Source organism: Trichogramma pretiosum, unplaced genomic scaffold (assembly GCF_000599845.2).
Source record: "Trichogramma pretiosum strain Unisexual culture from Peru unplaced genomic scaffold, Tpre_2.0 scaffold41, whole genome shotgun sequence".
NCBI lineage: Eukaryota > Metazoa > Arthropoda > Insecta > Hymenoptera > Trichogrammatidae > Trichogramma > Trichogramma pretiosum.
In genome coordinates, this window is record NW_019640824.1 from 1,259,782 (window position 1) to 1,284,791 (window position 25,010).

Consider the following 25,010-nt stretch of genomic DNA (forward strand, 5'->3'; position numbering starts at 1 on the left):
ACAGAAAACTGTCGGGCCGCGGCTAGCGACTACATCAAGTACCCTGCGAACATCGTATGGAACTTGCATTGTAAAGATTGCCCAGTGCTTGCTTTACGCATCTCTGATTATTCGAGCCTAGAGGGCAAAGACAAAAAAAATATTTATATGGGACAAGACAATTATTAAATTAATATGTTGATGGCACCAAAATTACATTCACTGTTGTTCCTAGGTTCAGTGAAAACAATTTGTTGATATAACACTCACTCTCAATATTTAACTTCATGTTAGAAGTCAGTGTTTTGTAGTATTAATTTCTGTGATTTGAGAAGAAAGTTTAATTTTTTTTTTTTTAATAAAAAAACTCTCATCACCATGTCTCAGAAGACTCCAGCTTTTGAAGTTGATCGCAATGCACCTATTATGCCTGTAAGTGGTTCACAAATTTTTGTAATAAAAAATATTGAATTAATTTAGTGTATTCAGATCAAATGATTGTTCAATTAATTTTACTAATCAAAGTAATTGTTATTATTTCAGCAAATTCAGGCATTAATAGCACCACCTTCATCTGATTCTTCAAGTGGCAGTCATAAAAAGAGAGAAGAGCGCAGGCACATATATTTTAAAAGACCTGGACGAGGACACAACAGAGATTCTTGTGACGCTTGCCATGATGGGGGAGAACTGATATGTTGTGATAAATGTCCAGCTTCTTTTCATTTATTATGCCAGTTAGTATATTACTATCAAATTACAAAGACTAATATGTATTAGCCATTCAGTTTATTATACTTTTATGGATATTATTTGCAGTGATCCTCCTTTGGAATTGACGGATATTCCTAATGGAGAGTGGGTTTGCCATGCTTGCAAAAGTGCTTCTTTAAGGGATAGTAATGGTAATAAAAAGAAGAAAAAATCACCATTAGAAGTTTTAGCACTTGCTGCTTCTCTGGTCAATCCAAAGGAATTTACTCTACCTAGAGAATTCCAGTTACCTATTACATTTCCTGGAACGGATAAAGTTGATCCTGTAGCTAAAAGAGGTAGACCTCCAAATTCAGCTAATTTTAACGGTAAGAAGAACCATAAACCTTTGTTTCTAATACCTCAATTAATTTTTTTAACCTGAGTTTATTCTATATAAGCAAATTCATAATTTGATACATGATTTTATTGCATACATAGCACTAGCCATATTTTCTTTTAAAAGTGGTTATATTAACTACAATACATGAAAAAAATTATGAAACTATTTTTACTTATAAAGTTAACCTTATAGATAAGAAACATTTTGAGCTCAGTTAAGTTCTCAAATTTGTTGTTTAATTGTAAAATTCAACTTTACTGTATATTTACAGGAAGAATTCAATATTATGAACAAGGATCTGTTATTCCACTGCCTGCAAGGCTGTGCTTTGAATGTGGGAAAAGCTGTAGAAAAGCACCTCTTATTGCATGTGATTATTGTCCTTTGTATTTTCATCAAGATTGTCTTGATCCTCCTCTTACTGCTTTTCCAAGTGGCAGATGGATGTGTCCCAATCACCTGAATCACTTTTTAGATGAACATCTTTTAACCTCTTGCGCAGCTTCAGAGAGAATAAAATTATGGGATAAATATGCCAATCAAAAAATTGACCAAAATGCTGTTAAGCTACAGTTCATAAAGAAGGCACATGCAGTAAATCCTCTTTTTCGAATAAAAGTTCAAAGAAATCAAAAAGGCAGAGTCAAAGTTCCAGCCTGCATAAAATTACATTATGCAAATCCACCTGAACTTGACATTTGTCGATTATATAAATACGGAAAATTTATAAATCCTTTCGTTAAAAAACCAATTTGTACAAATATTTCTAAGGCTATAGACACAGAATCGAAAGGAGAAAGTAGCAATGATTTAGAAAATGATCAGGAAGATACTGATGTTAGAAGTAATGGAGTTTCAATTGATGATGATAAATGTAGTTCAAAATCCAAGAGCTCTGAAGAAGATGTGATAGAAAATCATTGCAGTAAACTAAAGTGCATAGATGAACAAATGGATGGAGATATGGATGAAATATGTTTGGATGAAATTGAACATACAAAAGAAAAAATTCAAGAAATAATTGTTGGAAAACTTGACTGCGATGAGAACTATTTTAATGACAGAAAGGAGGACGTTGTAAAAATTGAAGAGCCTGTCTCCAAGTTCAATGATGTGGGAAAAATGGACATGATTTGTACTGATGACAGAATAGAAACTAATGGTCAAGAAAAGTTAGAAGATGAAAATAGTAAAGAAAAAATTGAGTCAAATTCCACAGAAAAATTAGACAATGATGTTCATGAAAAAATGGAAATAAATTGTAATGATGAATTAAAAATTAACAGTCAAGATTTTACAAAAGAAATAAAGATTGAAAAGTTAGAAGAGATTACTAAAGAAGATCAAAACAAAAAAGTTGAACAAATTCAAGCAATTACACAAGATACTGAGGATATTTCCTGTGTCAATTCAGATCAAGATAGTAATGTAGAAAGTATAAAAGAAAATGCAATTAATATCTGTGAAAATAGTAAAGAACAATCAAAATCAAAAGAAATTGAGGAAAATAATGTTCTAAATGATGATACAGAGAATGAAACAAAAAGTATTGAACCAGGTACTGAAAAAGTATTAAGGGAGGAAGAGGAAGAGCAGCATGTCCAAGAAATTATACCAGAAGAATTACACAATAATGATGATGAAGTAAATAATATGGATGTTGATGAATCAAATGATTCCGATATTGATATGATGGAAACAGAGGTGCAGAGCGAAGAAGCAAATAATGAAGGGAGTAATGATAATCAAAAAAATAGTGATTGTGAAAGTGAAGATAATGATGAATATTCAGAATTTGATGAATTTTTACGAAGTGGTCTTGGATATAAAGTTAAAGAAGGCGTAAGTTTGTTAGAGAGACCAGTACTTGAAGCATTAGCAGAACAGAGATTACAACAAATTTTAAATCCATCAAATGAATGTTATCAAAGTTTAAATCATACTTCTAAAGCTAGAGCATTACTGTTTCCATTGGGAAAAACAAATGGACCTCCAGTATTTATGACTGGAAAAACATTAAACGTTGGATTAGGAGGTGAATCTCATTTAACTCTAAATCAGTATGGATGTTGCGGTTTTCTTTCTCCAAAACATGCAGTCATCTTTTATGATGAGGTAAATAAATTTATTGCGTAGTATTATGTGGCTTTTATTTGAAAACTTAAATATTAAGATTCAGTAATTACAAAATAATTTTATATCACTGATATATTTCATAAATAGTTTTTTTTCTTTAAATATTACAAAAATAATCATAAATCTTTTTTCAATATTTATTTTGTAAAAATAAACTTTGATATTTTATTTACAGACAACCAATCGGTACGAGTTACTAAATTACAGCGAGCATGGAACTACAGTTGACAATGTTTTGTATTCCTGCAACTACAATATATATGAATTAGATAGTGAAAATTCTCATATGAAGGGTCGCAAGGGAGCCAAGTATACAAATCAAGAATTAGTAGAAGATGTCAGAAAAATTGCGTACAGAAATAAGCCACAGTCGTCTAGTAATGAAGACAACAAAGAGCCTGTCTGCAAATGTGATTTAAAGAGATCGAGATACAATAAAATGGATTTAGGATGGGAAGGCAGTGCGATGCTTGATCATGGATCTATTTTGAACTTTGGATGCTTGACATTTGTGTTCAGTGTTGTGGATCTATATGCAAGTCGATAATACTCAAATTGTACAGACTTTTAAATTAAACTTTACAATAGGCGTTATAAATACTAAGTATAATTATAAATCTAGTTAAAATTTGCTATCATCTTAATCGTAAGTAATAATAAGCAAATGTCCATTGAAAATGGTTTTTCACTATGAACAGAGTTTCACAAGGTTCTATACGTAATAGACTTTTTCAGTTTTAAACGTTTTTATGTATATAAATATTCTGTCATTCGCTGGAAGAGCTTAGCTCCGTAAGGCAGCAGTAAAAGACTGATCGTACGTTTGTGTGTAGAAGTAAGGCTTTTTTTTTTCTTCAGAGCTCATCATATACTCGTCGCACTTGTACACGCAGAGACGCGCAAACAAGCAAGTTTCGCGCCGGTGGACTCACTTGCACGTGTATACGTCAAGACTTTTGTTGCAAGTGCTGCATTGGACTTCGCAGCACCAGTGGAACTTGCAATCGCACCTCTCGCTGATGATGCTCTTTTGAGTATTGTAGCCTCGACCGCAGCACAAAAGATTGCAGCCGTCTATGCCGGTGGACGTTCTATTGCAAGTTCTTCCTCGAGTGCCTGCGAACGAATTAATGCCCGACGACAAATCATTATATCACAACGAAAATAATATCATTAAAGTCGTTTTTAATGGAGAGGAAAACTTCCAATTGTAAAAATGTTCTCTACTAGATTTATAAATTCTTTCGTATTACGTTCGGTGTTAGGGTAATTTTTAAACAGCGCATGCATTAGAATAGAATAAAAGCAATTCGCTTGAAGTGTCATAATTTTTGAAATGCTTCAAAATAAATTGTGAAATTCAAATTTGTTATAAAATGGTTGAAAATACCTACCTAGCTAGTTAATGTAATAAAATTATTAAGAAAAACAGCATGAATGTGTTGTGTACATTGTTCTTTCGCAATAAAGAAATTAATACAATCATCGATCGTATAACACATATTGAACAGAAAAAAAATAGTAAAAAAAAAAAATTGCCAAAATTGCAAAATTAAAGACAATATATATTTTCGTTAAAAAATTTAAAGGGTAAAACTAGGATCTATATTCTGTAACTCACCTAGGGAACCGAGAGACGAGTTGGCAAAGCAATAGTTGGGCGAGTCGTCGAGGTAAACCAAATCGTTGGCCGTCGGCAGAGAGTATCTTGGATCCTTGATCGACAGGCGGCCCCTTCGATTGACCTTTACCTCGGTGGCGCCGTCGTACTTGTCCAGTAGATAATCGCCTTGGATTCGAGGACAGAAAAATGGAAAAGAAAAGGGGGAAAAAAAAAACAAAGACGTGTTGGTTTATTAATCGAGCGTCTCGTTACGTGTTCTAAAATTTTAAGATTTACTTTTAGCGATTAATTGTGAGTTTATATCATTAATATTTTGCTTATCGAGTTGATTGTTTTCAAGTTCCAACGTAAATTGTAAGCAAATGTATTGTAAAAGCGAATCATACTTCTAAACTCGTATATATAAGTAATCAATGTAAGTTCGCTATTTTTAAGATTCCACGATGATAAAGCGAGAAAAAGCAAGCAGTTTAAAAAAAATTGTATAAATTAGCGTTTAGCATGGATAAATTACATATAGACATCTTTATCATTTATACAGGATACGAAGCAAAAAAAAAAAAATTATAAACGGGTACGACTTGAATGTATGGTGCATGTATATATATTTATTATACACAAAAATATAAATACATTACACGTAAAAACATACTGTCTATTCGCGATTGTGATAACATTTTTATTATGTTAATAAAAAAACATATTAAGCATTCAATTGAAGCATCGTGATGTATGGCAGCAGTAGCGCATACGGATCGTTCTTTTCTTTTTTTAAGTTTTTGCCCCGCTATCCACGCGTTAAATAAGCGAAGAAAGTTTGACGATACGTGTACTCGGTGACTCGTCGAAGCGCGACCCTATTATATCATTATTATTGTGCGTATACACCTCGACGAGTTTTTCTCACACATTCTCATTATCACGCGTTCTTATATACAGCTGCTCTCGCGCGCGCGAGCTTTTATAAGGCTTGTAATTAGTTCGTGTATATATAACATATATATCCGTGCGAGCGCGATTTCATTCATTAACTATTTTTCGAGTCGTAAAGGCATCTTTATAATATATATTATACGCGTATCGCGTGTTTTCGTCGTCGTCGTCGTCATTTTTTTTTTCACTCGCGTAGTACCGGGGCAGAAATATGCGAGCCCGCGCGCGCGCGTATGCGTTTTCTTTACTAATTAGAAATTCAAGTGGCTGCGTTGCGAGCTCCGCCATAAAATGCCTCTCTGTATATAACAGGAAAAACGCATAGGCAGGCACGATCGCGCGAGAGGCGCGCACGTGCCTTGTCCTCCTGTCCCATTAAAAACAAGTAGTTCAACCAGAAACCAATTAAAGATATCTATGGGCCTTTTTCTCCTCGTGCTCGAGGCGCTCGCTCGGCTTATAGCCATATTTTTACGATTCGCATTTATATATATCGATATTAATACGTATATATGTAATACGATCGTTTCTAATTTTATCCCGAAACGCCAATAACGGGCATACACGCTTCCGAGCAATTAAACAATCGACGACGATGATGCGCGCGCGAGAAAGGAGATCGGCATAGAGTAATTATATATATATATATCGATCTCTCGGGCGAGTCGCGGCTTGATTCGTTCCAGATAAAGCTCGCGCGCCGAGAAGCCGAGAGAAAAACCAAACGATCCGATCGAGCGCTAATCGTTTCGTCGAGCCAAGAGCTCGCAAAAAGCGCGCGAGTCGATTTATCATGCAGCAGCAGCAGCGACTTACCGATTTCGCGAAAGGAAGCCAGTTGCTGCCAGCAGGTGATGAGACTGCAGCTGCCCGATACGCCGTGACACTTGCACGTTACCTTCGATCGCTTGATTACTGCCTATTTAGAGAGCGAGAACAGAACAAAAAAAAACGGAGAGCCGTATACAATATATATGTGTATTTCAAGCGCGTCGATTGGCAGCTAGTTAAAGTATAATACGACTGTGTACTTACTCGTCGGCCGGCTTCGTTGTTGTGAAGATTCACGAGGCTGCGGCCGTGCTCGTGACTGCGACGCTTGTGGCGCTGCTCCCGCTCCCTCACGTCGATGAACGATTGCGCGAATCTGCAAATCACGATCGGCGTGGTGAAAAATCGGCACCCACATATAATTGGCGATTTAAGAAAAATATATATCTTCGATCGCTCACTTGTATCCGTATTCGAGATTGTCGCCGCAGCCGCCCCAGATCCACTCGCGATTGAGGTCCTTGGGCCTGGAGCCACGGGAGCAGCCGCAGCTCGACAGCTGGCCGTCGCGACAGGCCCGCGCCAGGGTGTAGACGAGGCCCGCGGCGCCGATGGCGTGCACGAAGGCCGTCTCGCGACTGCCGGACTCGAGCACGGGCCCGAAGATGGCCGCGACTTGATTCTTCTTGCTCTCGGAGTCATCGTCGAGGGGCGTCGTCGTCGTCGAGCAGTTCCAGCGCCGATGCTGGAACTGGTGCTGGCACTCGTCGATGGCGCTCCTGGCGCCGCGCGCCACCCACGGCATGTGGTCCTGCGACAGGCCGCAGAGCTTCTCCTGGCCGGGGCTCAGGCCTCGCAGCTGTTTGCAGATCGACGCGCTCGGCGGCAGTTGGCGCAGCAGCAGCGGCAGCTCGTCTGAGTCGCCGCGATGTGATCGTTCCTCGCTCTTGTTGCCGCCGCTGTGACGGCGATGATGGTGGCGTCTTATGGCCGACGAGGAGCCGATCGACGTCGCTCGCAGAGCCAATGCGTCCAGTCGAGCCATGTCCTGGAGGCCGGCGTGTCTGCAACGATTCACGATCGATTCGGTTTTCTCTCTCTCTCACACACACACTTATCTTATCTAGAACGTCGATCATCGACACTTACATCCACGTTGACGAGCGCGGAAAAGTCGCGCTGGGCGTGACGATCGGTAACATCCATACGACCAGCAGCAGCAGCAGCAGTCCAAGTGCCATCTGCAACACGTCTCAATTTTATAACATCGTTTCTTTTTTCACTCATCCGTGCAGATTCGTATGCAATTATACTCACGCGCATCGTTGGCCGAGTATTAGATTCCATCCTGTCAGTGTGCAGTGTAAGACAATACGAATCTTCGTAACGATTTAGCTCGCGCGTACAAAGCTCGAAGAAGCTTCTTCGCCTCGTCGAAACACGCGCGAGTCTTTTTTCGCCTTTTTTTCACGCAAACAGCGATCGAAGCGTGAAATTGACGGCAGCTGAGCGCAGTGGTTCAGGTTTTCCGCTGATTGATATACGAAACTCGACATTCGAGTCCTGCTCCGCGGCGCAGCACGTCTACGCCTCGGAATGTCTCTATATGTATAAATGCGCGATATCGGCGCTCTCTCGATTTTTCGTCGGGACAGCAGAAGAGCAGCGTCAGTCTACATATTATCGTCGAATTAAAACGCGTCTAAAGCGTGTCAGAGCCGCTGCTGCTGCTGCAACATCGGATCCGCGAGCTGAATCGCGTCGGCTGCGATCGGCCCATTTCCCCCTTGGGCGCACGAGCTGTAGCTATAATGGTGGAGTTACGTACGCTGCACAACATATCTCGGCTCTGTTCTTCTTTCACCTGCGCCGATCTCGCCGGTGAGGATCGCTGTCCGCGTGGACGATGGACGATCGCCGCACCGATGTGTCTTATTGGCGTATACAGCTGTCGCAGCAGCTCTCGTCGTTATAGTCCGCGAAATCTGCAAAGTGGAGAGAAAATAATCGGCTGTATATATAAAGAATAGGCGCACGTACACAATCTGCCAGATAAATAAATATAGATCCTGCTACAATGTGTGTGCGCGTGTGTGTAATTTAATGGAACACAGGCGGAATCGAGCTGGCCCGGTAAACTTTTGAGCGATCGGCGAAAGAGGAGAAAGGAAGCTGCGCACGCGTACGTACACGTATAAGCGTTTTAATTGACGTGCTTGGAGTACATAGATCTTGCGGGAGCTTCGAGCGGCTACGAGTACGTTTGGATGTTATAAAATAACCGCCGCGTAGTTGCACTTTCCCGAACTATATACCAATAATAGTAGTACGTATTATATTATAAGTTTATATATATACGTGGTGCGCAGCAGCGCTCGAGAGATGGAGAATTTTCTCTCCCTTCGGCCGCCTCCTTTCTTTTCTTTTTTTCTTAACTTTTCACTGTGTATAGCCAAGGCAGCAACAGCTTATGGTCGTAAAGGCGAGCCGTATATACCGACGAGCGATTGTAAATCAGTTTGGTTTATTAGCGGCTACGTGTATGAGCTGTATACGCATTTAAGCCGATTTATAATGGGCGCGATATGCTCCGTATATAGTGCGCGTTAGGTGCAAACCGCGCGCCGCATTGCACCGCCGTATTTTCGACGTTTTCGCCGTTATTAGCGCGAAGTCCAAAAAGTAAACACAGACATGGGTAATGTAAGAGGAGCCTCGGAGGATCTGCCGATCGATTACGATCCTATAATCGATGCACACGATACCGTAAGTCAAGTTCTGCTCGCTGCGGAGAAACAAAGGAAGGGACGAAAGATGAAGCTCGCGATCACGATCGCTGGACCGAACGCGACTACGACAATCCTGAGAAAGAAAAAAGAGAGAAAAACTTAAAATTGAGTTACGCATAAGATCGAGTTCAAGTCGCGTAAGAATTCAACCAACGCCGGATCCAATTTTCACGAAAGCCCGCTGCAAACGATCGCATTATGCGAGTATAAATGCGGATCGAGCAAAGTCACGCACGCGACGCCACTTGCGCCTTCAACTTTACGATTCATTAAATCTTTTCCATTATTTTAATTAACAACATCTAGCGTTATGTCTCTCTCTCTCTCTCGCCTCGAGCGAAGGCGGGTATATGTAGCACATAAATTTATCTTCCGCATCCGCGTCCTTTTAAAGCCTCTACTTTTTTCTTTACTTCTTTTTCTTGCGCGAGGGACTCGCTTAGCTCGCACGCACGACGGCAAAGAGATATAAAGTTTATCATTTTATTACACAGTTCGTTGTATATTAAGAGCCTCGCCAAGTGCACATAGTACCATATACATACACGACTGTATGCGCATAACAGTGCGTAGCTGTAAAATAGAAAAGTGTATCGAGATAGTAGGCCCCCGCTTGGCTCGAGCCGCGTCGGAGCCGCACGCGGAGAGTATCGCCGATAAAGAAAGGGACGTTCACCTTCTGGCGACTTCTCTCGGACTCTGCTGCTGCTGCTGTTGTATTTTTTTTTTGCTTCTCTCCTCGACCGATTCGTCTCGACCCATAATAACGATCACGCCTACCATACTTATTTACGCTTTTTGTTATACGTTATTGTCGCTGCGGCGTATATATATCGCACGGCGTGACAAATCGAAACGATGTTAGATGCGAGATAGACGAAGGAAGAAAAAAAGGGGGGGATAAATAAATAATAAAATGAAAAAAAGTGTAAAAAAGCCGAAAGTTAGCACGCCGGTGCAGCCGATACATACACCGAGTGCAGCTGTGTGCAGTAACATCGTCGTCTCTCTTTGCCACGCGCAGCGCAAATAATGTCGCGCGGCTTCAAAAGACAGATATGCACGTACACGAGTACGTGTATAAGGGATCTCGGCGCGGCTCGCGGCTCGTCTTTGACGGCTAATATTACGACGCGAGCGCGTGTCAATAAACGCGCGCCCAATGTTTGCTCTTCAGACTCGCGGACTCGACGATAGTACGCTGCAAGTCCCGCGCGTGCAGCTATTAACATACATATATCGAATCGTCTCAGTAAGTACGTGTGCATAATATATATAATATTATCAAACTGCGAACGGATACATCTTCCGCCTTTGTACATTTTGCAGTCTCTCGCATATATACTTGAGGCACTTGTATACATCGTGCTCGAGCACATGTACACTTTCACCTCGAACGTCTGTGTGTGTGTAGTCGCAAATTCGAGCGATAAGGATAAAGGCTACACAGGCCGTTTGCGGTCTCGGCTCGTCCGGCCCTATGTACGAGAGCCGTAATTTATCGCGACAGGACTAAGTGATTTGATTCTCTTTTCTATTTTTTATCTTTATGCCTGTCTCGCGAAAATCGCGTTTTCTGCTCGCGTCGAGTCGCCCTTTCTCCTCGCGTCTATTATAAACACACCGAAACATGCGAGGGACGTTGTTTTTTTTCAAATTTCACGCGCGCCTGAATTTGTGCAATCGCGTACTACGATCGGCTCATCATTTTTTTCTTTCTCTTTCTCTCTCTTTCTCTTCCTCCGGTTCTCGATTTTTCTCGCGTTGCAGCAGCGGTGGCAAAAGCGGCGTCGATCGCACGGTAGAGACGCACGAGATAAAAGGATCGTCGTCGTCGTCGTCGTCGTCGAAGGACTCGAGATCGAGACGCGTCACTTTCATGAATTTTTTGCCCTCTTTTGTTTCTCTCTCTCTCTCTCTCTTGGCTTTGGGTATGTAGCCGCGCGCGATGATAATTTATTTTCTTTGATAATTATAATACGTGACTTTGCGCGTATACACGAGCGTATAGACGCGTAATATATCTAATGGGGGTCGTGCGCGATACTTGATTAATTAATAATACCCGAATGAAAAAAAAAGCCGAGAGAGTAAGAAAATTGCACGAAACGTGTTTCTTACGAGGTGTACGTTCGCTCGTTTTTTATCAATCAATATGGATTATTAAAGTGTGCGGTAATAATATGTCGTTGCGCATACGAGTATATATACGCGGCACTATAAACAGAGTCCTTCCAACATATAGCGACACATAAAAATACACTCACGCACAGAGACACACACACACACACACACACACACTGCAGTTGAGCAGTTGGCAATTTAATGGTCCATTACCTGCACAGCCTCGTAGGTAATTCTCTTTATCTCTCGTCGGGCAAACGATAAAGTTCGGTTGGAAAATATTTCGTCACGCTTCCACGTACGTATGTGTGATATAATCAGAGTCGAAGTCCCATGCACTTGACACACGGCACACGGAGTACAATCGATTGGCGATCGGTTTCACACGCGCACATCGAGACGCACTACTGTACGCGACGACACATGTGTATGTATACCCGCGAGCGTCGATCACCCCGCAGTATATACCTGCACCTGCACCAGCGAACAGGTACTCGAGTGTACGCGGTGCGGGATAATCGACGAGGATCTCTTCTCCACTTCTTCAGCTCGCTCGGCTCATTGGGGGAGGGTACGATGTCAGCGTGCGTCGACGTACATTACACACGGCAGCACAGCGGGGGGGCCCACTGTGCTCGACTCGGCCGATCTATATCGATCTCTATCGGACACGAGGCTGCAATTTTGACACTACACCACTGTCGTCGTCGTCGTCGTCGTCGTTGTTGTTGTTGTCAGGGATTGGGCGGCGCGTGTCCACGGACGATGCTCGCAGCTGCGACTGCACACTCTTATACGTATACCGAGAGCGTGTGTATCGCGCGGCACAGTGAGCCCCGTGTGCGCGCGGCTGATCCGCTCCGATCTCTCGCAAATATATATCCTAAGAGGGGAGTTGCTCTTGGCTGCTGCTGCTACCTCAGCAGAGAGAGAGAGAGCGAGAACATTTGCCGCCGCACACATACACACGTACCTATATATACTTAAATACCTCCTTTCTCTCTCTCTCTCTCTCTCCCTCGACTAAAATCTTTTTTAGCTCGAGTAGGCTCTTTGCACCGCGCGAGTCCCTATATACATACCCTGCTGTAACGCACCAACACAGGCAGAGAGAAAGAGAGAGAGAGAGAGAGAGAGAGAGACAGCCTCCTGCAAAGCCAACGAGCAGGACTCGGCGAATATATATCCTTTTGCTTCTGCACCGGCGAGTGCACGCGCGGACTCGAGAGAAAAGAAGAGAGAAATAGCCGCCGCGGCTCGGCTCTTTTTCATCCTATACGTAGAGTACTACCTCCTCTCCTCCTTCGCGCGCTCCTTCTTTTTTTCTTACCGCTTTTACCTTCCTTTTTTTTCTCTCGTTTTTTTGCGCTCGCTCGCTCTCAGCTCACGCCGCCGGTTCATTCATGATAATGCATCGTAGGGTATACTTGTGTACAGCACCGGCCAATCTCCTTTGTAGTCGGGCCGTATTCGCATTATAATGTGGTCCACAGCTTCTCGCGGCCCACAGAAAAGAGAGAGAGAGCAGAGTATTGTATTGGTTGCTAAAAATTAGCTCTGCTCCGATCTCTCTCGTATTATATGCGCGAGCGTGTACGTACGTATATAGCGCATAGAAAGGGTTGCTGCACCGCACACTCGATAGCAGCTACTAGAGCTACACATGCTTTATTATGTATAGAGAGAGAGGAGAAGGCGGACGTTCGACGCGATGTAGGTCGCGCTCCTTGTATACACTTTATAACGTCGCGGCAGCTGCATAGATCGCGAATTAATACATGTATATGTTCCGCGTGGGCCCCATGCATCCTGCAGCAGGTGTTGGAGCAGCTCGCTCGGACACTTGCAAAATCCAAGAGCGCACCGTATAGCTTTATCCGTTGCCTACGGTGAGTCTGAATATGGTACACGCCTATATGTAAGCCAGTAGCCCAAGTTGGATCGAACGAGCGATAATCCCGCGAGCGAAAAAAGAGCGAGAACGTAGGTTCGCGTCGACTCTCGCACTACATTCGTTTCAGCGATGAAAATATTTTTTTTTTTACAAACAAAACACCGATACCCGTATATTTTAATTTTCGTTTGGAGGAGCGATTGATTCGACCGTCGACCTTCAGCCAACCAAGCCAAGGTGTACGGGGGTGCCAACGGATTGACTCGAAATACAGACTTTTTTGAATTATATTTGATTTTATAACAGATCCAAAAAAAATTACTCCAAGAAGTCGTCGCCAAGTTCAAATTTTAAACTGGTTGTTGTAGGAACAATAAATAGATCAATAATTTAATTGTAAACAAATCCTCGCAAACGATTTTGAAATAGCATCGCAAACACCACTGATCATGTTTATAGTAAAATCAATTTAGTTTGAATATCGTCTTTCCCGTTCAAACAAGCCTCAATACCAGAAGATCCGTTTTACTCGTTCAATTTTCATGACACTAAATAAAAGGATACGTCGTTAAATTCAAGTATTAAAAATGGATAAAAGTAAGAATAAATCCGATGAAGTTGTTTCGAAAAATAATTCAAGTGAACACGACATTGTTGTTTCAGACGACAAAAAATACATTTGTGATATTTGCCAGGAGACATTTACACTTGAATCAAGTATGACAGCTCACCGAGACAAAATTCACAATAAAGAGAACAATTATAAATGTGACAAGTGTGGGAAGACATTCGAGTTTCGAAGTCATTTGAGTAGACACCAAATATCAGAACACAAAGGCCGCAACGATTTTGCATGCGATCAGTGCGAGAAGAAATATGTGAAAAAATCGAGTTTGTTTACTCATCAAAAATTAGTTCATAAAGATCGCGAACATTTCACGTGTAACAAGTGTGACAGAAAATTTGAAAACAAATCAAATTTAATCAAGCACAAAAAAATATTCCACGAAGTTTTCAAAAATTATTTATGTGAAATGTGCGCAAAGAGATTTGATACCAAACAGAGTTTGCTTTTGCACATAAATACAATCCACCAGAGTCACACAGACTTCACATGCGACAAGTGCTTGGAGAAATTTAGGAAAAGATCACAATTGCTTTTTCATCTAAAGACAGTACACAAGGTCTTCAAAGATTACTTGTGTGAAAATTGCGGAAAGAAATTTGAAAATGAATCGAAATTGCTCTCGCACATAACAAGAGTTCACAAGGGTCGTAAAGATTTCGTTTGTGACAAATGCGATGAAAAATTTGATTTAAAATCGAATATATTCAAGCATAAAAGGATAGCGCATCAAAGTTGCAAAAATTATGCATGTGACAAGTGTAAGAAAGAATTTAGAACAAAAACAAATTGGCTCTACCACCAAAGAATAATCCACGAGGGTCGCAAAGATTACGAATGTGACAGGTGCGAAAAGAAGTTTGGACATAAACAACATTTGCTTGTGCACCAAAAAACAGTACACGAAGGTCGGAAAGATTTTGTCTGCGACGCGTGTGAAAAGAAATTTGGAGATCAAAGCAATTTGAGAAATCATCAAAGAACAGTCCACGAAGATCGCAAAGATTACCTATGCGACAAGTGCGAGAGCAAATTTGGACAAAAATCGCATTTACGCGCCCACCAAAAGACAGTGCATGAAGGTCGAAAAGATTTCGCATGCGATATGTGTAAGAAAAAATTTGGTGAAAAATCGAAATTGAATAGACACCAAAAGACAGTACATGAAGGTCGCAAAGATTACGCATGCGACAAGTGTAAAAAGAAATTTGGAGTTAAATCAACTTTGCTCTTACACCATAAAACAGTTCATGAAGGCCGGAAAGATTTCGCATGCAACAAATGTGAAAAGAAATTTGGACAAAAATGGCTTTTGCTGACCCATCAAAAAACGATACACGAAGGTCGCAAAGATTATGCTTGCGACAAGTGTGAAAGGAAATTGGGAACGAAACAGAACTTGCTTTTACACCAAAAACTGGTTCACGAAGGACGTAAAGATTACGCATGCGATAAGTGCGAGAAAAAATTTGGAGAAAAGTCGAGGTTGACCAGACACCAAAAGACAATTCACGAGGGTCGCAAAGATTACGCATGCGATTGGTGCGAAAAAAAGTTTGGGGATCAACGCGCATTGATCTGTCACAAAAAAACAACACACGAAGGTCGAAAAGATTTCGCATGTGACAAATGCGAGAAAAAATTTGGGGATCCAAGCAATTTCAGAAAACACCAAAGGACAGTTCACGAGGGTCGTAAAGATTATGCTTGCGACCAGTGCGAAAAGAAATTTGGACATAAACAACATTTGCTTGTGCACCAAAGGACAGTTCACGAGGGTCGTAAAGATTACACATCCGACAAATGCTAGAAATAAATTTAGACCTAAGTCAGCATTTTTGAAGCACTAAATGATAGTCCGCAAAGATCATTAAGATTTTGTGTACCTCCATTGAATTAAAGTTTTAACCGAAACACAGTCTATAAAATTTTCAGAAACTACCTTTCGGACCATTCTCGAATTTTCTTAATATTATGTATGTGATAAATACGCTTTTTATTATAATCGAAAATATGCGCAATTGCATCTAATTTCTCGTCAGATATGATCAATCCAGTCTTCATAATTAATTTGTTGCTTATCCAAATTTCTCGAACTCATTTCAGTCATATGTTTGGAATTGTTCCTTAGAGAATAGAATATCCATGTATCTTATGAATGAAACATATATATTAAAACTTATATAGATCGCAAAATACAACCTTTTAAAAATGTCAATGAAAATGGTGTTAATTTGATTTAGTAAAACTTTATATCAACTATCATTACACCTTAATTCACTGTTGTAGTTAATTCTTCATTTTGTAACCAGACGACTGCTAATTACTACTCTCCGTGCTTCTTTAGGCTCATTCAACGATCTGCCAACAATTTTTTTCATGTCTTGTTTGCGACTGTGAATTGGTCGAGCGTTTGATTGGCTACTGTATTTTTTATAAAATTCAGGTATTGATACGCGATTCTCAATTGATCAAATATGCCCTATATAGAAATATTTTGATTAATTACGGAAAAATACAGATTATATCTGCCAAAAGAGACGCAATCGGTAGCAACAATAATTTTTTTACTGAAAACCCCAACGTGGAAACCACTTGATTATTCAATTTACACCAATCAGTGTTGTTTACTTTATTTAAAATGATTATAAGTCTCTAAATTCATGTATCACTTTTCGTTAAGTACTTTTCACAATCTTATTTTAATAATGCTTCGAAATTAATTTTCCGAGTTTTCAAAAATCGACTGCCTGACCTGTGTGGCAAATAATAATGCTTGTGCAAGACAAGTCTACGAGTGGTTGTCACGTAGCAATTGGTTCGTCCTTCACGACATTTAACAGAAAATGAATTATAAACCGCACAAAATCCTTTGTGTAAATAGTATGTGATTTCATTTACAGAAATCATTTTTTCTGCGGTATTGTCTCGCGTATAGGTTTGCGTCAATCGTTTTCTTGTATTACATTTGTTCCAGTGATAAAACTATTTTTTTTTACAAACAAAACACCGATGCCCGTAAATTTTTAATTTTAATTTTGAGGAGTGACTGTTTCCACCGACTAGCTTGCAGATGGCGTCAGATTATGGAGTATGCCAACCAAGCTAAGGTCAACCGAGAAGTCGGGGGTTCAAATCCTGGCGGTGGGCTGGTTTTTTCCCGAGGATTTTTTCTGCGGGGTTTGCACCGTTGGGTGTAATCCGTGGAAATTTTCCTTGGAAAAGAGCCGGTGCACTTCAACTGCGGTCTCTGGTGTTGGGGGTCACACCATTATCAAAGCGTAACCTCAGTGGTATGGGAGGCGCAACCATATCGACTATAGGTACACGCTAATACACTAACACACACACTTACATATACACGCAAGACCCACCGTTAGGTAGAACGGTGAGGTTGGCCAATTAGCCTAGTAGNAAAAAAAAAAAAAAAAAAAAAAAAAAAACCAAGCTAAGGCGTCTGGGGGTAGCAGCAGATTGGGACGGCAAATTTCGAAATAAATATTAAAATTTTTCATAATTTAGGTAAAAATAATTCCTCGAAAAAATCGTCACCAAGTTTGAATTTTAAACTGGTTTAAATCTGTGGTGGAAAGGCATAACGACTTAAGTCCATTTTTCGTGTTTTCGAGAAAAACGCGTTTTAAGTTGATTGTGCCAGCCTAACTAAACGCGGACGAGTCGAGATCTGAACCTATGATATTTTAAGCTGCTATGAGGTAGCTTTTCAACTATGTACTTATGAAATTGAAAGGCGCATCATAGCGATGATAGGGAGCAAAAAATATGGACTTAAGTCGTTTTGCCTTTCCACGGTTTGCACTTAAGTCCACTTTTGTCGGTCACACTTTTTTCAATATCGATTATTTCGTTCAGTTTGTTCGCACAACCTCATTTAATGATTTTACATTGATAAGATAGCTCATTTAACGTTATACTGCCGTCAGATCTCAAATCTTGCAACGAAAAAAGGCCAAACTGAAAATCGCGAAAATGGCCCCTTGTGTATTAAATGTACCAATCGTATAGTGAAATTCACAACATTCGAAGAGTGTGAGAGTTATTTGTATGTACGAGTATCATTTTCTTTCATTTTTAAATCAAAGTAGACTCTCTATAGCATTTTGAAGCTCGCAAAGGTGTACTTAAGTCGTTTTGCCTTTCCCCGGTCTTCGCGAAATGGACTTAAGTCGTTATGCACGATGCTGCAACTAATGATGGACGCTATATTCGTCTATTCTGACATTTGTACCTTAAAGTAAACACTAAATATAGGTGTTTTTCATCATAATATCGATTTCCAAAAAAATGGACTTAAGTCGTTATGCCTTTCCACCACAGAAATATAGTAAAGACAATAGATAAACAGATACATCCGTACTATTTTTAAACAATATGATCATAAACGATTTTGAAATAGTCTCGCAAACACTGATCATGTTTATAGTCAAATCAAATTAGTTGGAATGTTATCGTTCTTGATGAACAAGCCATAATACCACAAGACAAGTTTTACTCATTCATTTAGGTATCACAAATGGATAAAAGTGAGAGGAAATCCGAGGAGGTTATCTCGGAAAATAATTCAAGTGAATATAACATCGTTGATTCAGACGAAAAAAAGTACAATGGTGGTCTTTGCCAGGAGGAATTTACACTAGAATCAAGCAACATAACACATCGAGACAAAATTCACAATAAAGAGAAAAATTACGCATGTGAGAAGTGCGAAAATAAATTCGAGTTCCGAAGTCAATTGAGTAGACACCAAATATCAGAACACAAAGGCCGCAAAGATTTCGCGTGCAATCAATGCGAAAAGAAATTTGTGAAACAATCGAGTTTGTTTACACACCAAAAATTGATACACAAGGATCGGGAAAATTTCACATGTAACAAGTGCAACAGGAAATTTGAGAATAAATCAACTTTAATCAAGCACAACAAAATATTTCACGACGTTTTCAAAAATTACTTATGTCAAATGTGCGCAAAGAGATTTGATACTAAACCCAGTTTGCTCTTGCACATAAAGACAGTACACGAGGCTCGGAAAGATTTTAAATGCGATAATAGCGAAAGGAAATTTGGGCAAAAATCAAATTTGCTTTTGCACCAAAAATTATTACATGAAGGCCGCAAAGATTTTTCATGCAATATGTGTGATGAGAAATTTGGATATAAATATGCTTTGCTTCTACATCAAAAAACAATCCATGAACGTCGCAAAGATTACGGATGTGACAAATGCGAAAAGAAATTTACACAAAAACGGAGTTTGTGCTTACACCAAAGGACAGTCCACGAAGGTCGCAAAGATTACCCGTGCGACAAGTGCGAGAAGAAATTTGGTCGAAAATGGATTTTGGTTCAGCATCAAAAGGCAGTACACGACGGTCGTAAAGATTACCCTTGCGACAAGTGCGAGAAGACATTTGGATATAAACATACTTTGCTTCTCCACCGAAAGATAGTTCACGAAGGTCGAAAAGATTTCGCATGTAATAAGTGTGAAAAGGTATATAGACAAAAACCAGGTTTGTTCTACCATCAGAAGACAGTACACGAAAGTCGCGAAAATTACTCATGCGACAATTGCGAGAAAAAATTTGGACAAAAAATAGATATGTTTCGGCACCAAAAGACAGTTCACGAATGTCGCAAATATTTCGCATGTGACACGTGCGAGAACACTTTTACACTCAAACATCATTTGCTCGTCCACCAAAAGACTGTACACGAAGGTCAAAAAGCTCATTCATGCGACAAGTGTGAAAAGAAATTTGGGTATCTAAGCAATTTTAGAAGACACCAAAGATTAGTCCATGAAGGTCGGCAAGATTACGGATGCGATAAGTGCGAGAAGAAATTTGAGCATAAATCGAATTTAATCAGTCACCAAGAAACAGTTCACGAAGGTCACAAAGATTATGCATGCGACAAGTGCGAGACTAAATTTTCACAAAAATCTAATTTGCTCTACCACCAAAAGACGGTACACGACGGTCGAAAAGATTACGGATGCAACAAGTGCGAGAAGAAATTTGGACGTAAACGTAATTTGCTCGTTCACCAAAGGACAGTCCATGAAGGTCGGAAAGATTTCGCATGCGACAAATGTGAAAAGAAATTTGGACAAAAATCAGATTTGTTAAAGCATCAAAGAACAGTCCACGATGGTTGTAAAGATTTTGCATGCGACAAATGTGAGCAGAAATTTGGACAAAAACAAAATTTGCTCGTCCATCAAAAGGCCGTCCATGAAGGTCGTAAAGATTACGCATGAGACAAGTGCGAGAAGTCATGATGATTGACAATTGTAAATATGTATAGATATTAGTTCACATGCTATTCTAATACGTCAATACAAATTACACTGAAATAATTATGTATCACCTAAACTTCGGGCGTTAAATTATTATTGTACCTTTGTACTGTATCGATGTGTTATGTTTTCAGATTTTGCGTACTACTAATTAATATACGATTTCTATTCATTTTTTGACTATTTGGTTCCTGCATCTGTTCATGCGACCATCATCCAAAAATTTTTATCACGTCTTGATTGGAACTCTGATTGGGCAAAGGATTTAGTTGGCTACTCGATTTTTGATAAACCTGATTACGTAACTCTCTCAGTGAACGACAACCACGTGTTTCCTGCGCCACCGCTACACAGAAGCCACGCGGCTTTTTCTTCACTCATTGTGCCGCTTCCCGCGCTATGATCAGCTCTCCTGTAATATAACCTCTCTTTGAATCTGTCATTGTGTGTGAGCTCCTTCGTATCGTAGGCAGTACTGTTATCATCCAACGTGTTCCCTTGTCACGTTATCAGTTAATTTTGTTGTTATTCTGTAAAATTTTTGTTGCTATCCTGTGTTCTGTGTGCAGTTATACTGTTATCCTTGTGCTGCTATCCCGTTGTCTGTGTCCGTGTTTGTGTGTCCTGTAAGCTGTGCGTGTTGGTTCTTGTACAGCAGTGCAACTGGATTAGGCTCTCGCAAGTAGTTGTAAGTATAAACATATTTTGATGTATTAAATTAATGATAAGTTTCGCGGGAACTTCGTAAGTCTGATTCCCGCGATTATTTTATCTACAGAAACACGTTGCTGCAGTCGAAGTGCTCACGGGAGCTGAGTTCTCTAATAGGAATGCTCGCACGGAAGCCAAGTCTCGTAATACAAGTCCTGTTGTAATATTTTCTTTCGCGCATCCATAGCTTTTAATTGCGATCAACTACGTGTGTGTTTACTCGCTTGCGTGTTATGTATTTTTTTATAACAATTAAGCTTCTATTATTTTATTTACCCCGTGAGCATTTCAACAACGGGACTATGATTCTGTAGTTGAAATGCTCACGGGCACCGGCCTGTAGTTTAAATGCTCACGGGAGATGAGTCCCGTAGTTTTAACCATAACTAATCAATATGATTCATTATTTTGTTGCAGTTTCGTTTAAAGATCAACATGACCTTCCTCAGTACGTCATGGGTTGACACGAACATCAAATACATGCTGCAAATGCATTACCTAGTTAAAGCACATTCGTGGCTGAAGGAGACAAATGATAAACACTTAGATGTGATACTAGAGCACGGGCTCTGTGCGGATGCAGCTGGCAAGAAATATATAGATAAAGAACTCAGGCGCCAACTGCTCAGAGGATATTTTGAGTCCGTTGGTGGCCTTCAATCCTTTAAAGATCTGGCACCATGCCTTATAAATGGCCCGTTGTGCACTGTTGCGTATCTAAAGAAAACAAAAAATGACGGGACCCCGTAAGTATTTTTCATTTTTGTGAAATACCCAATATATCTTTTTTTAGTTCATGTTATTATTCATAAAATTTTTTCAGTGAATCGGCGAAAGCATCAACTTTGGATTGGTTGATGACGGCCAAACAAAAAAACCCGCATTCCAAGTTCAATCAGATACCTTGCATTTATATTTGCGAGAATGAACTCAGCTTGAAAAGCAAAGAAGCATCAGACTCACTAAGGTGTTTCACTTCCAAAACACAGCTGTCACAAAATATTGCGGACTGCATTTGGAACCTGTATGAAGTCCTTGACTCGTACATCGTCATTAATGAGTCTGATTTGACTGTAAAAGAAGCGGAAACGACCCCTGCATTAGTTAAGGAAAAGATATGTCCAACAATTGGTGTCATCCGACAACAGCTGATCACATATGTGTAAGAACCCGTGAGCAAGTTTTAGTAGCTAACACCATGATATCAAGCAATTTATGTTAAATCTGAAAAATTAACCTACATCGCTTGATATCCTGGTGTTACCGACTGAGTGTGTATAAAGGTCCCTTAATGATGCACCTATTTGAATTTATTTTTAACAATGTTTCAGATCGTCTCACCGGCAAAAGGTTATGTCTGCGTCTTCCTCCAACAGCAAATCTACCAAGCACAAGTCAAGGTCACGTCACGACTCTAAAGATAAGTCTGCGACTCGATCGAAGAGGAAGCGGTCGACATCGTCAAGTGGAAACTTAACGTCTTCGGAATCGTCTCCCGAGATAAGTGCGTCTATTATTGACAAAGTAACAATGGGGCTCTATGATAGCATGAACAAAACCTACCACCGGGTATTAGACCGACTCCGACGAGACATAGACGAGGATCTAATTGCAGAGCTGCACAAAAAAGCTATAGCTTTTAGTGAGGCTGTTGGGATTGTTTTGGAAGAATGTCGGAACGCTGGAGTGGAGGATCAAAACAAGAAGCGACGATTGCCATCGTGTTCCGAACAGGGGCCGATTGAGGTGTGTGGGGCCTGTACGCTGAAATATGGTGGATGCCCTCGATAAGGGGAGCGAAACAGTGTTGTTTACAAGATAAACAAATAAGTTTGAAATTTATTGGTCTCAACGAAGAAAGCCGTAATACCAAAAGATTAGTTGTACTCATTAAATTACCGTGGCATGAAATAGAAGGATCCAATGATTATTTTCGGCTCCAAAATGGATCAAGGTGAAAAGAAAATGGAAAAATTTAAGTGTACACGACATTGTTGATTCAAATTGCATAAAATTTTAATTTTTCGTCCCGAAACCAATTTTTCTACAAATGTAAATATATATAAAAACTTATATAGATGTTCAAATACAAACTTTTATAAAATTTGAATGAAAATAGAGTTAATTTGATTTAGTCCAACCTTATATCAACTATCGTTACACTCTAGTTTACTGTTGTGATTAATTGCAACTGTGAATGGGTCAAGCATTTGATTGGCTACTATTTTTATAAACATCAGATAATGATACGCGACTCTCAATTGATCAAATACGCCCTATAAAAACATTTTGATTAATTTTCCGACGCTTACTGATTATTTCTGTCAAGAGTAACGATAATTTTTTACTGAAAAAATCAACGAAGAAACCACTTGATTATTTAATTTAGACCAATAAGTGTTTTTTACTTTATTTACACTAATTAGAATTTTTTTAATTGAGGTATCGCTTTTTCAAGTACTCGTCACAAAGCTATTATAATAATGTTTCGAATTTAATTTTCCAAGTTTTCAAAAATCAAATAATAATGTACGTGGTGTGGCCTTTTTTCCAAGCCACTTTTGCTGAGAAAGTTTACGAATGGTTGATACGCAGCAATTTGTTTGTCCTTCGCGATATTTAGCAAAAAACAAATTATAAAGACGCACAAAATCCTTTATGTAAATAGTATTTGATTTCATTTACAGTAAGTCATGTTATTCGGCAGTACTTTTAAAAATTTTTCTTCAATTCTGTCATTGAAATTAAACCTGGACTCATTTATCGGTCAATTATAACCATCGTGTTTATTCATCTTCTCAGGCGAGTTGACATCTGCAAAAATCGGAGTCGGACGATCCACCCGATCTCCGTCTTTACAAAGAATCAGCGCCCTTATCGATAATTTACACATTGTACAGCAAGATTCTGCGTCATCTCGTGTATATGGGAGTGTGCGTTGGCGCCGTAAAACGAGTATCACTTATATGTGCTGCGCAGGAGATACACCAACAACGATTTTACCATACACATATAATATTATTAAAACGTCGAGTCCGCGCAATGATAATATTGTATTACGTCGTCGTTTGCGACTCGCGCTTCGGGCGCAAAGCTTATACGAGTCGCGTTATCTTAATGAATGAGTCAGGCCGAGCAGGTATATTACGCTATTATTATCGTCGTCGTCGTCGTCGTAATATAGACCCACATTGATGGAGACGATCGTCGGAAGTTCTGCCGCTCATCGTATATACCAAGGCGGGTCGTGATCATTCCTACACGCGGATAATAACACGTCATGCAGTACGACACTTTTCCTTTACTGGAGTCTCCTCTTTTTTCTACGACTAATTGCAAATTTATATCGTGGTGCATCGTAACTGATGTCGATGAGACACCGTTATGGGATAGCACGAGCACATGCACATAGGCTACAATTGCTCGGGCTTGAATTAGACACTCCTGGTGAAGTATGAATGAGTATGTGACGCGGCAAATTATAGATTCGCGAAGGAATAACTTCCTAGTTGTGCTTACATATTAATTTAGGTGGTGCATTCCACATCATAAACTTGCTATTGAAAAAAGCAAAGTGTAAACATGCCAATCGTTCATGGAGCAGCTTGGAAGATCTCGATTGTTATACACCTCCAATTAGTTACAGAATTATCATAGGAGGAGTGAACTTGAAAGTGTTTGATACGACGAGTAGCCAACACAGAGATCACGAAATAATAAAATAATCGAGGCTGAAACAGCAAAAAGATACATCGATAAAGACTCGAAAATCGTAATTATATTTCTCCTCGCTTCGGTTGTCGCGGTATAACAAGCGCAAAGGGACTATATTTCGAAACGTTCAAGATAACTATTCAAGACTCCAAGGGAGAAGCTAATAGTTACGACCAGTTAAATTACGTTTAAACGCTTAATTAATGCAACAAGATCCTTTACTTTTTTGTAACGCACTCGAGAGCTCCACGATTCTCCGCGGATTCACATGCGCAGAGAACCGGAGCGAGAG

General features: G+C 39.9%; 3 protein-coding genes across 3 annotated transcripts; 2 read left to right on the forward strand and 1 right to left on the reverse strand.

Annotated features, from left to right (window-relative positions):
* Positions 1 to 24: 24 nt before the first annotated feature.
* Positions 25 to 4,136, forward strand: LOC106656679 (PHD finger protein 12). The gene is made up of 5 exons (XM_014377759.2): positions 25 to 411; positions 523 to 716; positions 799 to 1,061; positions 1,347 to 3,190; positions 3,387 to 4,136. The coding sequence occupies exons 1-5, from the start codon at positions 358 to 360 to the stop codon at positions 3,756 to 3,758; spliced, it is 2,727 nt and encodes a 908-aa protein (XP_014233245.1). The 5' UTR covers positions 25 to 357; the 3' UTR covers positions 3,759 to 4,136.
* LOC106656621 (protein Wnt-5b-like) lies at positions 4,115 to 7,584 on the reverse strand. Its single transcript, XM_014377685.2, has 5 exons — positions 7,001 to 7,584; positions 6,804 to 6,915; positions 6,585 to 6,687; positions 4,833 to 5,000; positions 4,115 to 4,327 (listed from the first exon to the last, which is right to left on the reverse strand). Exons 1-5 carry the CDS (start codon positions 7,582 to 7,584, stop codon positions 4,140 to 4,142), a joined length of 1,155 nt encoding a protein of 384 aa, XP_014233171.1. The 3' UTR covers positions 4,115 to 4,139.
* A 13,101-nt stretch (positions 7,585 to 20,685) lies between these two features.
* On the forward strand, positions 20,686 to 23,031 carry LOC106656622. Its single transcript, XM_014377686.2, has 4 exons — positions 20,686 to 20,981; positions 21,422 to 21,750; positions 21,828 to 22,166; positions 22,336 to 23,031. Exons 2-4 carry the CDS (start codon positions 21,440 to 21,442, stop codon positions 22,793 to 22,795), a joined length of 1,110 nt encoding a protein of 369 aa, XP_014233172.1. The 5' UTR covers positions 20,686 to 20,981; positions 21,422 to 21,439; the 3' UTR covers positions 22,796 to 23,031.
* The last annotated feature ends 1,979 nt before the right edge of the window (positions 23,032 to 25,010 follow it).

Bases quoted from the DNA above. Each gene is read 5' to 3' on its own strand.
- LOC106656679 (XM_014377759.2), top strand. From the start codon at position 358: ATGTCTCAGAAGACTCCAGCTTTTGAAGTTGATCGCAATGCACCTATT. The intron at 717-798 runs GTTAGTATATTA...TATTATTTGCAG, and splicing joins TCTTTTCATTTATTATGCCA to TGATCCTCCTTTGGAATTGA. The intron at 1,062-1,346 runs GTAAGAAGAACC...GTATATTTACAG, and splicing joins AAATTCAGCTAATTTTAACG to GAAGAATTCAATATTATGAA.
- LOC106656622 (XM_014377686.2), top strand. From the start codon at position 21,440: ATGACCTTCCTCAGTACGTCATGGGTTGACACGAACATCAAATACATG. The intron at 21,751-21,827 runs GTAAGTATTTTT...AAATTTTTTCAG, and splicing joins ACAAAAAATGACGGGACCCC to TGAATCGGCGAAAGCATCAA. The intron at 22,167-22,335 runs GTAAGAACCCGT...ACAATGTTTCAG, and splicing joins CAACAGCTGATCACATATGT to ATCGTCTCACCGGCAAAAGG.
- LOC106656621 (XM_014377685.2), bottom strand. From the start codon at position 7,584: ATGGCTCGACTGGACGCATTGGCTCTGCGAGCGACGTCGATCGGCTCC. The intron at 5,001-6,584 runs GTAAGTCGCTGC...CTCGAATCCAAG, and splicing joins GGCTTCCTTTCGCGAAATCG to GCGATTATCTACTGGACAAG. The intron at 4,328-4,832 runs GTGAGTTACAGA...ATTCGTTCGCAG, and splicing joins CTCGTCTCTCGGTTCCCTAG to GCACTCGAGGAAGAACTTGC.